Here is a 13,585-nt window from a genome sequence, read left to right on the forward strand (position 1 = left end):
AGAAAATGCCTAAATTTAAAATCTATTTGAATCAAAAGTTTTTCCCCACTTGAGGAAGAAACGCTTAAGGACGGCACTTACATTCCAGGGATGGAGAACTCTGGAACACAATTCATATTTTCATTCTATTTGACAAAAATAGACATTTTTTCCCTGCCTTCTCCCTTTATTTTTCACTTGCTTGTTTAATTAGTGGGTGAGAAGCGGCTTCTTAAGAATTATTTGTTTTTTCTTGCAAAAGTTGCTGTGTCTCTTACTTGTGATGTAGTTGCAGACTGATGCTCTCAACTTGTGTTTGTGACTTGGTTTTGCTCTCTGCTGAACACAAGGCTTTCTGTGGTTACCCAACAATATTGAGATATCTTTATTTGTTATTGTAGAGCTTTTCTGTGGCAAGACTCAGATTTTGTGGTAGTAACTCCCACGTGCCCACCCATCATGAGATGTTTCTCCTCCTGCAATTGTCTCTTAGTCAGAGCAAGACCTCTAAATCTCTGTTATTGTTTAAATCCCCTGTGAGCTCAATCAGGTGACAAAGATCCTTAGCTACCATGGCTTTGAATTAAGAAGTTAATCTTATCCACTGATAACTAGCTAATTGCATACAGCTAGTATCAACAGAATAACACCAGACACGTATTTTACAAGGTTTTGGAGTAATGTACTTTTTAACTTCCAAGCTCTACTGTCAGGCTTTATTTGGTGTCTTTTCACTTCTGTCTGTTGAGGATTTTGTCTTTGATTCGTTTAATTAAAATCAGCTCACTCCAGCCAGAGACTAGAATGCCCAATAATAACTGCTTATTAGGGAGTGGAAGCTGTGCAGTTATTAATTTAAATTATTTTGTTCCAGAGGTTTTTGCTCAAATTAAATGGAAAACCAAATTAAACAATGATTTAATTAAGTGGAAGAGATGGAACGTAGAGGCAGATTTAGAAGGTGAAGATCTGAAAGAAGCGTATTCTTCCAATCGTGACATCTAACAGATGTAATCCTTCAACAGCAAAACAGAGATTTACTCTCATTTGGAGGATAATGAAGAAAACAATGGTAAGAATTATGTTACAAGATAAAGAACTGAACTAATGAATATAGCTCTTCAAACCTGAATAAAAAACTCCATGGAAGAGATTAGAAGAAACAAAGAATGCATTGTCGGAAATAAATGTCAGGCAGCAGAGAATTGCTACATACTCACAAATGCTGAAATACAATGACAAATAATTGTATAGAATGTATACGCACGTATAGAACAGTTTTTTTAAAATAAACCACATAGTGCAGTGGGATATAGTTTCAAGGATAACTGCCATGAAATGAATATTTCAATAATAATCATGTCAATTTGTTCACATTAATTAGATTTATGGATTGTGTATGCAGAGAGTTAGAAATCCCACACAAGCGACAATTATCTATTAACATTTCATTTCATGTTAGATTATGAAGATATGCCCCTGTTATGACAAGTTCACAGGTCTGTTTCATACGGATGTGAAGTGCTATCTGTTAATTTCATGGAGGTTCTCCAGCAGGGTTGACATCACCTAAAATTAAACTTCCTGGCACTCTAGATTGAATATATCATCTGTAAAGTCATTTGCAGTAATGAGTTTATTGTTTTCTGAATAGTTTTGTTGAAGAGTTTTGTTTGAAATTATTCTAAACTCCTGCAAATGGGCTATGTGATATGTTAGCAACTTTGCTTAGGGTCTCAGGTTACTGGAGCAGTAATGGTTGATTGCAAGTTAAACATTACTGTCGTGCATATTAAATACACATAAAACCAGAAAAGTTTGGTTTTGTCTTTTTTTTCAGAGTAGTGATACGTGAAGGAGCTTTTCCCACTACCTCCCACTCATCCCCATTTTACTCTACTGCCTATGAGGGTACGGAGGCGGCTGGAAAGGAAAAGGATTTATTCACATTCACTATGGTTATTGCGTAATTTTTACTGACTTCGACACATCTCGTTGGCATTTCCGCAGGCGTGTTGTTGATCACGAAGCGGTACCATGCTGCTGGCAGTGAGTGGTCACACACCAGCTCCTGAGCGGCCGTTCGCTGCAGTTCCAGCGAGTCGAACCCGGTGCTGCGGTACGGGCTGCGAAGGACGCGGTGTCCAGCCGGGGAGCACTCGGGAGCTGAAAGGTGAGAAAGGACAGGGATTAAAGAAGACGGTCAGTTGGGTTCTGGCAATGACCACTTGAAATCACTTGAGTGGATCCGCTTATGCTTAGATTCGGTTTGGATTTCAAGGCAAGCAGTGGGAAATGATGAAATTTAGAATTTCAGCATATAAAATTAGAAGGTGATACTGGTGGAAAGAAAGCTCAGCATTACCAGCAATGTTCTCTTGCAACCTGGAAGGTCAACTGTACCCCGGGCTGCATCAAAAGAGGGGTGGCAGCGGGGTGAGGGAGGAGATTGTCCCCCTCTAATGTTCCTTCCAACCCAAATCCGTCTACGATTCTGTGATTCACATGCTTTTAAATACATGTTTATAAAAATAATGAAAACAAGAAATGCTAAAAGGAGAAAAGCCAACTCCGTGTTTTTTAGAAAAAAGCTCGAGTTAGTCTTGGAACTATTGGAGCCACAGGTCAGACTTGCCTGAGGCAGGTACCCATTAAGCCAGGCACATCATAGTTCTTTGTGTGCATCACTAAGTATGACTCTAAACTGCTGCCCCTCAGTGTATGTTTGTTTACATTCCCACTCTGTTTATTTTCATGTGTCTCATGATTCATTGCAGAATATTCAGTATTTTCTTATCACCTCATAAAAGGAAGCCTTCCAGTCATTTTTTTTTTTAGAAGCTGTTTGTTAGCAGAAGCTGATCATGTAGAAAAACAAAGCCTTTTCTTGGTTAACAACCATTTGTTCCTTTTCTGCAAAGCCCACTGTGGCTGTGTCAGCACTGCAGAGTGGGGCACAAGAGGAGGACGAGGCAGAGACGGGTTGCTCTGCACATCAGCAACAGAAGGCTCAGCTCATTTCTTGCTGAAGTAATCTTTAATTGCTAACAGTGATGTAGCTGGTAGAGAGCACATCATAACGACTGCACGACTTGGTTTTGAGAGCAGGCTTGGCAGTTAGCAAAATTACCCCTTTGCACTGTAAATAGAGCATATTTATGTGACACCGCTGACAGTGAATGAGACCCCTCCCCATAATATCATTTTTCAAATGCCGCTGTTTGAATTATCACTCTACTTTAATGTTATGCCAGTGGCACTCTGAAACAGATTTATCATTTTTATTTTATTGACAAGATACTCAGAAGGTCAAAGTCAATCCATTTCTGGCACTATTTTTAAAGATAATTTTTATTGTGCCAAAGGCAAAGCAGTGGTATACAAGACAAATGGGGACAAAATGTAGCATAACAGAGCCTTTACTGCAAATTTCACAGAATTTAACTGTCAAAACTACAATGTAATTCCAACGCAAAATTCCACTGAATTAATACAATTGCCTTTTTAAATAAAAACAGTACATAGTGCCTCAAACTTTTCTACAAGTAAGAGCCATTTTACAAAGAAAACACTTGGAAATTCTGCACCACTTAGATCTGGGATCTGAACCCCTCTCCCTGATGTCCTCTTTGGGGATCTGCACCCAGCAGCTGGGAACCACGTTGCCAAGTCCCAGCCCAGGGAAGTAAGGGACATTGCAGCAGACTAGCTATTTCATAAAAAAGTTTACCTTATTTTTTAAAAACATTAAAAAAGGCTGCCCCCCACAGCCTCATTCAATGTCACTCACAGCTTCAGGAGTGTTAATTGGAACAGTTCTTTGGCTTGTGGTGCTGTTTGCTTGCTCTAAGTTCCTTCATTCTGAACAAGAGACAAAAGGATCTAAAAGTAAATGGAATTTAAATATGGCTCTACACACAGTATTGGCACAGGGATCCCGTGAGACCCTTGTAATGTAATTAATAACATTCAGTTTCCCAATAACAATAATATCAAAAACTCCATTTACATGTAATTAATAACCTTCTGCTCAAATGTATTAGTAATAATCCAAATTCACACAACAGATTGTGGCCCAACTAATGATTAAGTGCTCTGTCTAAACAATGCAAATATATTAGGCATTGAGACACAGCTAATTATTTTCATCCTTCCCATGGTTTTGTTTGCAGTAGTTTAGAAAGCACGACTTTGCGAATTAGCATTAGAAGTGTTTAGTGCTGTAGATGGGACGTGCAAAGGGCATGGAGGGACTTGGAGTAGCAAAACCCAACCCAGCCCCTATGAGTCTATGAAATGGGGGAGGAAGGTAAGGCTGAGGAGAAGGGGGGTGTTCACTCTTAAACTTGGCAGTATTAGAGACAACAACCATGCGCTCACCCCCGAAGAGTGTATTTATGAAACCCTGTGAGCAGGAGAGAGCTTTAACCAATGCTTGCCCAGCTTTTGCAGCAAGCCCTCAGCAGGACAACCCCTTAATTATTGAGCTCCCCATATAAACGCTTATTGCAGCCATATGACAGAATCACAGTAAAGTTTAACATGCAAAATGCAGGTCATGATACAAGAGAATTGTACTGTCTTTCCCATAGAAAATAAATAAAGATATCACTGTAGCCAGACTGTAGCACAAGAATGTTATTTAAAGAAAACCCAGGAAGTAACAGTGGAGCCCTGCAGGTAGCTCAGCCATGGGATGCCCGCCCGTGCCTCCTGCAGCCACACAGTGACCAGATGGAGCCTTCTGGTCATTTTAATTCATACCAGGTGCAGATGTCAACTTTGTGTACAGTGATGAAATGGTCTATATCACAGTTGTACCTCCTACTGTGGGGGATAATAAAAGTCCATGTCCATGTCTTGTATGGAGCTGCTGTTACTCTCCCATGTGTATAGGCTGGATTGCCTCTAAAAGGAGATGTTTATTTCTTTACATATGAGAAAGCTGTACGTGTCATCTGCTTTAGTCTCCTGCAAGGAGCTGCTTCTGGTGCCACTCCTCCATATCATCTAGGAGCTGCTGCTCAGACACACACATGTATTTGCTTCACTCAACTTCACACATTTTGTGTGCAAAGAAATACTGAGTAACTCTGATGCACTCAGAGCAAAGAAAACCAATATCTGTTGCAGGTGCTAAGTGAAAACAGTGTTTGTGTATCTGTGGTGGAACGATACAGGTTTGCAGGGAAAATTTGTCTCCATTGAAGCCATGGGGAAAGCTGCCATTAACGCTGCAGCGGTTGAGATTCACATGATGTTAATGTGTGGGATGTTGTTCCATGTACATTAAGTGATCGATGGTTGTGGGCTGGCCAGTGAAAGGAGAGCTGCCTGCAGAAGGCAGAAGTATCCGGAAAATGAGCAGAAAGTGAATTTCTGCTGTGGTGTTCCATGCATGAAATCATAGAATCGTAGAATGGCTTGGGTTAGAAAGGACCTCAACGTTCATCTAGTTCCAAGACTATCCATGGTGGGTGCCATTGTGGGTCACCCAGTGTTGCACTTCTTGATCAGTGATGCTGGTGGAGCAGATGATAGAATCATAGAACCATTACAGTTGGAAAAGGCCTCTAAGATCACCGAGTCCATCCACCTACCCATGCCCACCATGCCCACTGACCACGTCCCTCAGTGCAACATCTCCACGGTTCTCAAACACCTCCAGGGATGGTGACTCCACCACCTCCCTGGGTGCAAATGCTGATGTGGGGACAGCCAGACACCCACTCGTTCCATCTGATGCTCACAGTCGGTAGGGACATCAGGAACACTGGAACAGAAAGATGAAGGCTCAAAAGGAAATAATTCACTAAACATTTGCTTTTATTTCTGAGGGCAGGTGAGCGTGGGTGTGATGGCTCTGCCTGTCACTCTCACTCCCAGTAAATATCAGTGGCTTACACAAAGAAAGGTTTACGAAGCTCTGAGATTTTGTTTATTTGTTTTGAATAGCGGCAGCAAATCAAATAATATCAATAGGTGATGGCAGCTCAAAAACCCTGAAAGAAATATAGTCCGCAAGCCTGAGGTGTGTGTTTGTTTTGTGTAAAGCAGTGCCAGCCACACAATATATTTAAAGGGCATCCTAAAGCTCCAGAAAATAGCTGGCAGACCATAAAATAATTTTTGTGTGGAAGGTGAATGAAAGCCCAGTGATTGATCCAGATAATAGGAACCAACAGTAGCTTTTGGCGATGTGCTGTGATTGCCCCATGGCTGGAAAGAGGCTCCTGGTGCTGGACTTCTGGCTGGGCACTGGGGGAGCCTGGGGCCATACATATGTGACACATTTCCTTAAACTTACGGGTGAAAATCCTCTTCTTTTTGACATTTGTATGATATGCAATTATTTTGTGAAATCCTTCCTTGGCAGATTTTGAAATTTTCTACTTTTGGTTAATTGCTCTAAAATCCTTAGTCGAACAATACATTTGAATTTCTCTTCACAAGAAAATTAGGAAAGATTTTCATTTGGGAATATCAGTCCAAAATGCATAGCATATTAAGCCGTAATTCCAAACCAGTGGTAGCTCAGGACTGTGCTAGCTTTCTTCTCTTGTCTCAGAGACAGAAGGAAAGCTTTTCATCACCAGCCACTTCCATGGCCAATGGCTGCATTTCAGTGATGTAGTAAAGCTCAGGTGAAAGCTTCTGAAGTTGTCAGTCTGTCAGTGCCATCCACTTCCCAATAGGATGATTTACCATATGTTGAAAGAGAATTTGGGCAGAAAAAGAAAGCAGACAGTGGGAAAGGGAAATTCTTTCCAAGTTGCTAATGGATGTGTGCAAAATAAATGTAGAAGACTCTGATCTGATAACATCTAAAAATTTCTTCTGGTGGAAGCAAGCTACAGATGCACCGTTAGTAGATAAGTAAGTTCTCTGTAGATAAGAAATATTTGGCAGTGTATTACAGGCCGAAGTCACTGCCCTATTTCACCAACATTTGGTACTATTTAATGCAATTATCCTGCATATTAATGATAGAAATTTTATTCCTAAAATGATCCAGAGACAGGAATTTGTTGTGAGTATGAATATGACACCTAAAATAAAAAGCTCAAACCATGCGTGCTCCTCTGATAGGTAAAACATAATATATTTTTTTTATATCCATCGTAGCTACTAAATAATGCTATTTTCAGATAATCCAGAAGGAGAAGAACCTCCTACTGAACTGAAATAATAATGAAGCACATTGGATAAACACCACATACTCATAATGGCCAGCTCTTGAACAAGTCATAATTTGTTCACAGAATGAAATTGAAAGAGATAAATGAACCATTGTATAAAATGAAGGTAATTATAGAAAATTTGACCTAGAAAGAAACTGAACAGGCATAGAAAAGAAGACATTTCTCATATGTATTATTTGTACTGAATAACAGATGGAATTAAGAAGAAAAATCAGGCCAAACAGGAACACAGTTTTCAAGGAGTCTGCTGCTCAACATTTCCCCTTAGATATTACACTGTTTTGAAAATAAAGCATCTTCTGGTAACCCAGGCAACTCAGCACACAATTACAAACAATTTCACATGTATGTCTGTTATGGATTAAGCAGTTCTCTTTTAAGGCAGCCTTTAGACCCTTCAGCTCTGGGGACCTGCAACATTCTGAGACAAAACACAGTGTGCAGTCCTTCTGTAGCGTAGACCAACCAATGTCAGAAGCAGCAAAATGGGAAGACATCCCTTTCCTTCTTCCCTCAGACCTATGGATACTTTATGCAACACCTCTGATATTTTCTACTTATACTATATGCAACTAAAACTGTTACTACAGATTGCTCCCACCAGGCAGGATTAGTGAATATATTGCTTAATTCTTGGGGAATTCTTTTTTTTCTTTCAGAGCAAAGGAGTTAGCCCTGAGAGAAATTATAATTGAAAAAAATCATCCTACAATCTAAAGATGGTGTCTGTATGATGTAACTGAGTTTCATTTACCTAGGAATAAGGTCACTTATCATTCTGGTCGTCAATGAAGTAAAGCAATATACTATTGACAAACTGGGGGCCAATGTTCAGTTCCAGAGAAAACAATTATTTATTCATACTAGTACCTCTTATGTGGGCATGCATTTCTATTTTTAACTTGTGGCTTGGAAAGAAGGAATTGATTACATGCAGGCTCTCCTCTTGTCTGTGTTTCCCCTGAATGCTTCACAGAACAGTGAGCTACGCAATTCTCCACAGGAGTATGCAGATAGAGGCAGCCAAGCATCTCTTACCTGAGGACCGAAAAGGCATCAAGAATGGCTGACAAAGAAGGTGACAACAAGAAGCCCCTGCAAGAGAGGTGAGCAAAGTCTGGGGAGCAGCTTCCTGTGAAGCTTGGAGCACTGTCACAAGAGGTGTGCTGCAAACTTACACTGAGTGACACAATGTGGTGGGCATGGTGGGGATGGGTTGGCGGTTGGACTAGATGATCTTAGTGGTCTTTCCAACCTATAAGATTCTTTGAAAGCATTTTGTTCAGTGTTCATTAAGCAAGGTGAGGGAACCATGCTTTTCCTTTCAGGGACAGCACCACACTAGTGACCAGCTGACCTGGCTTTCCAGCAGAAGTGTTGTCTCCCAAAACATTTCCATCTCTGAGGCTCTCTATGCTCTCTCGCTCACCAGCACACAATTTGCCCACAAATAAAGCCATGGAATAACTGGAAGGACACATGATCGCTCAGATAAAAGCTTTGTGTGGCTGGACAGGACGGGGAAACTCTGTGGCTTCCTTGCATTGCAGAGTGTAGCCTCATCTATTGAATATGCCAGTTAGAAAAAGCAACAAAGCCAAATTGTGTCAATTGCTCTATTAAACTTCACCAAGCCTCATCTCCACTAATTCTGGCCTGGCTTCAGAATTCAGCACCAGGAAGTCTCAGCTTCTGAATATAGAAATCACTACTGCTGCATCAGAAGAGAATTAAAAACCTCATAAATCTCCTCAAGTTATCTTTAAGGTAATGGTGATGCCTTTAAGGACTTCTAAGCAATCAATAGGAAGAAAATTATAATTATTGTTATTGATTGGTCTATTTTGCTCTCATTCCCCAGAATGAAAAAATGAAACAATATGAAAAGGTTCTTTCTTATGCCCTAATCTCTGTTGAACATACACTTGCAAATGTAGTTTTCCTAAATAACAGTAGCAAAAACAAACTCGCATGTTTTGATTTTAGAGCCACTGGGTTCTATTCAGATGGAAATTTGAATTCCATGGTTTACCCCTTTGAGAGTTGGAGCTGTTTCCATACCTAAACTGCAATGCAGGCTAATTACAATTTGAGAGCCACACATTTTTCCCGACTGCTCCCTTGGTAAATGCTGAATTTTGGCGACATTTCCTCCACTTCTTCAGTTTGATTCTGCATACGGATGATATAGCATTGGGGAGTGTGTCACCACTAACTTATTGTCAATGAATCCAGGATGCAGCAAAGACTGGCAGAAAGATAAGGGGACTCCAGATGAAGGCAGCTGAGAGCTGCCAAACACCAGATTCCTGTGTATGTCCTGGGTTTGATTTAGATCCTAATATATGCAGGGTGACGAGGCAATTTTTCCTGTTATTTCTTTGCTATTATTCATCACTATTATTCATTCCATTCACCAACACAACAGTGTTCTTGGCAGCCAAGCGCCTCTCGCAGGTTTATAATGGGTTTTTCTGTCAGCGCTTTGATATTTAGGAAGAATGGTTGGGTTGGCTTTTGCCTTTGCAGTACTGTTCTGCAGCAATGTTCTCCATGCTTGTACATGGACATGCTCCATTTCCCTACTAATGCACACTCCTAGAAGGATCTCACCTCCTCCTGACCAAAACCCAGGTCATACCAACCCCATCTGTCTGTCCACTCCTTGAAATTTGGGGGGTTGTCACAGAATGGGCTCTTGTACATAGCTCTGAGGATGCAAAAACCCTTTGCAGGCATTATTGCACTCTGGACGGATTTAAAAATATTAAAATAAAAGGTCATGAGCTAGAAATAGTCAGAGGCGTGCCTGGCCAGTGAGAATATAAAGCTGTGTACTCTCACCCATGGAGTGCAACATTAATTCTACTAGATTTCCATAAACCAAGTTTATCAGTGATCCTTAGTGCTTGTTCCTTCAGCACTTGAAAGATACAGTTTCTGTACATACAACCATATTTAATTTTAATATTAAAATAAATTAACACCTTCTTGCTATAGAAACAAGATGGTTGCAGCTTCAGCTAGCAATTTCCTACAGTCATAGTGATATTCTGGGGGAATCTTGCACATCTGGTTTTGAAGAAAGCTGCCCATTGTGTGCCTAGCACTTGAATGAGACCTGTTGGCACATGATAGAGCAGGGCCTTAAGCACCAGTTCATGAAAACTTCTCCATAAATAAATTTGCTCATTTTGTTTATTGGAATTTTGTCCCCACTTGCTGTTCTAAGAGGTACACATTTTGCTTTTTGTTTAGGGTTATCTCTGCTTTGGTTGCTCCACAGATCTCTGTTAATTTACCAGGAATAGCAGAAACATTCATAAATATAGCAGGGTTTCAGGAATCTGTAAGGACTTCAATGATAAGCTGCTTTTTGGTATAAAAGAAAATCCAGTTCAGCTGGTGTTGGCTGAGCCTTCATTACATTTACAGCTGCTACCTGTGCAGTCTTTTAGGATGTAATTACCATAATAAGAAAAACATCTCCATAATTATATGTGTGTAAAGCAAGATGCCTTTCTTTGGGCATCTTGCTAGAGCTGCAGATACAGAGATGCACACTTGCAGGGGACACAGGGGATTAGGGAGGCACAGGAATAAATACAAGACAATTGTTGCCCCATATGGTGCATATTATAGGCAGATGTGTTTTGATCAGGATCAGCCATGCAGAAGGTAAACTGACTGATTTTTTCTCATTTACACTGAACTAACTCTGATCACAGTGTAGCTTCATGTGGCTTAACATTTAAGCTTTCTTAAAAACAACTCAAAATATGGAGGGGAGATTTGTGTCCTCAGAATGTCTTCTGCTCTGAGAAAACCAGGCCATCCTCTGGTGGTTATCTGGGCTGTATGGGGGCTTTGCATGCAGGGATGGGATAGGATGGAATGAAATGGGATGGGATAGGATGGAATGAAATGGGATGGGATAGGATGGAATGGGATGAGATGGGGTGGGGTGGGACAGAGTGGGATGAGGATTTCCCCCACTACAGTCCACGTGTTACCAGTGCTTTATGCAGGAGATGCAGCACTGGGACGTTGTAGTTCTTTAGGAAATAAATAAAAGAAAATCAGGTTGATAGATGGAGTATTCTCAATGGGAACCGCTCTCTTTCTTAGACCCTGATAACACAGTACCAGAGAAGATGAATCGTAATTTTTTATTTCCACGAAGCCATTTCCATGCTGAGCTTTCAATTCTTCACCTCCTTCTTACTTGATAACAGACAGTATAGACTTTTAGCTTATAAAATAGAGCTTTGCCTTTTATTGAAAAAGATGGTTCAAAAGACAGTGTTAATGAAGGAAGTAGCCAGAGCCTCATGCTTTCTCTATTAGATAATTCAACAAAAATGTTATCAGTGTATCACCAAAACAAGATATTTGTAGGCAGACATGCACTGTTTCAGGTTTTGTTCCATCTTTCTATCAAAAGATTATCAAAAAACAGACTTGATTTTGCATTCTTACTTGGTAATTGGCTAATAACTGTAATTTTCAACTTAAAAGGCTAGAAACCATTGTTCAGAAAAGCCCTACAACATTACAATTGATCAATTTTTCATTACACTTGATTCATTCAGTTTACCACAGTCATTTCATTTGTAATTTGAGCTAAAAAAAAAAAAAGAAAAAAAACGAGCAAAAAATCTACTCAAGCAATTTTAGATTGGAAAGCCATAACACGAATTAGTACACAAAGAAACAGCAGGCAATCAATTTATCATTTGCTACTTTATTCTTTAGCAATTCGCAGTAATTGTTGAGTCACTTTTGCAACTTGTAAAATTTGATGATGTGAAACTTGGTAAATGTCAGGCTTTGGTCATTTCTGTGTGGTGTTTTATGAGTTGTTTAGAGAACCAAGACTTTGTGAAGGTAGATCTGTCTGGGACTGGCCAACACCCAGAACAAGCACATATAGATAAAATATAGCACAAAAGCCCTGGCACCTCAGCTTCTCCTTCTCCTTCTCCTTTTCCTTCTCCTCCTTCTCCTCTCTCTCCTCGTTGCACTGCAGACCACCATCTCCAAATCAGTGCATGTCAGCTGTGGTCCCACGTGTGCATCTGACTATCAATGTTTCTTACAGTACCCACCGTGTGGGTGGGATATTGCAGAAATGTGATGATGTTCTTAACCCCGCTGTTTGAATAACAACACTTGTGAACCTGTTAATAAAAAGGGTTTTGCATGTGGCAGGATGTGAGAAGCAGTGGTGCCACATGCTGTTATGCAGACCTTACACCTGTTCCCATTTATTCATGGGTGACCTCAAGGGGGCTTTCTATTTTTTATTCTCCACACTGTTCGTTTTTCTGCAGTTGGAAATGAGAATCCCATTAACCTTTTTGGCCTTGATGTCAAATTGAGCTGTATGAATATTGTTTGCAGGCATTGGATATGCTCAGAGAGGCACTGGATGCGCTCAGAGCACAGGGCACATGGTGGAAGAGCAGTAAAGGCAAGCAATCCAGCGAGAGAAAGGGAGATGACTTGTGGGCTTCTTCTGCTGAGTTTGAGCTCCACTGCCAGATTTAGATCTGTCCATTTTTCCCTGACCTGAAACCAGGTCTGTTGTGTGCTTGGGCAGTGTTCAAGCACTTGCGTATCCCTTGGCAGATCCCTCTCCCACTGCAGCTGCTCTCTTTTATATTGTTTTAACTATAAATAAGAACATGCTGACTTTGCCAGCTTCCAAAACTGTTTCCCTTCCCTTTCTTTTAGCAATTTCAGCAAGAATATCTACCTAAATACCAAAATGCTCTGCTGCTTCCTGATGGCCCTGTGGAGTAGAAATCAGGGCTCATTTCCCCATTCCAAAGCAGAGTGGGATACTAAAAACTGTTTCTAATACCAGACTCTTATTTTTTTTTTTAATTAGATGAGAGAATGTCTGGAAGAGGCACTTAGCTGTGGGGAGAGGCTTTTTTCACTGATATGTCTGAAGGTATGGAGGAAGGTGCAAAATCCCAAAAGGGCAAGGTTGACCTGCTCCCACTGGCTCCAATCACAATGGGGGAATACAGACATTTCTCTGCCCTCCTGCCTTCCTTGCTCAGAAGCAGTGCATCATGGAAAATGGCTCTTCATTGGCTATCAAGGCTGAATTGCTTCAGGTAAGTGCATTCTCTCATCTTTGAAGTGAGCTGGGCACTTTGTTCTGCACTGCAGTAAGGGTAAATATTTGCACTGGACACTCACTCTCACCTCATGTTATTTAAGCAACCTTCACACTTAAAATCTCATCTGCTGTGAATAAAATTCAAAGTTATCTACGGATTGAGGCACGGGGTGGTCAGTAATAATGTTATCATGCCTTTCAAAGAATTTCTTTACCTTCTTGTTTCTCAGTGAATCCTGTTTCTTTTCAGAAGTGGTTGGTTAATTTGTTG

The 13,585-nt window shown here is 40.6% G+C and overlaps 1 protein-coding gene and 1 long non-coding RNA gene across 22 annotated transcripts in view; one reads left to right on the forward strand and one right to left on the reverse strand.

Moving 5' to 3' along the window:
• LOC110399405 (von Willebrand factor D and EGF domain-containing protein-like) overlaps positions 1-13,585 on the reverse strand; it is a 168,267-nt gene that overhangs the window by 129,452 nt on the left and 25,230 nt on the right. The window contains exons 2-3 of one of the 2 annotated variants that reach the window (XM_021398038.1): positions 5,580-5,752; positions 1,961-2,145 (exon numbers count right to left, since the gene is read on the reverse strand). In XM_021398038.1, the coding sequence (XP_021253713.1) occupies positions 1,961-2,145; positions 5,580-5,592 (198 nt within the window). In that variant the 5' untranslated portion in view covers positions 5,593-5,752. The remainder of the gene's footprint in view (positions 1-1,960; positions 2,146-5,579; positions 5,753-13,585) is intronic. The other variant, XM_021398037.1, reaches the window with a different exon arrangement.
• LOC110399406 overlaps positions 1-13,585 on the forward strand; it is a 140,755-nt gene that overhangs the window by 103,665 nt on the left and 23,505 nt on the right. For all 20 annotated transcript variants that reach the window (XR_002439175.1, XR_002439177.1, XR_002439170.1 and 17 more), the window contains 4 exons: positions 854-1,051; positions 1,990-2,152; positions 8,158-8,287; positions 13,075-13,309. This is a non-coding gene — a long non-coding RNA (uncharacterized LOC110399406). The remainder of the gene's footprint in view (positions 1-853; positions 1,052-1,989; positions 2,153-8,157; positions 8,288-13,074; positions 13,310-13,585) is intronic.

The sequence above is a fragment of the Numida meleagris genome, chromosome 5 (genome assembly GCF_002078875.1).
Source record: "Numida meleagris isolate 19003 breed g44 Domestic line chromosome 5, NumMel1.0, whole genome shotgun sequence".
In the NCBI taxonomy this organism is placed as follows: Eukaryota; Metazoa; Chordata; class Aves; order Galliformes; family Numididae; genus Numida; species Numida meleagris.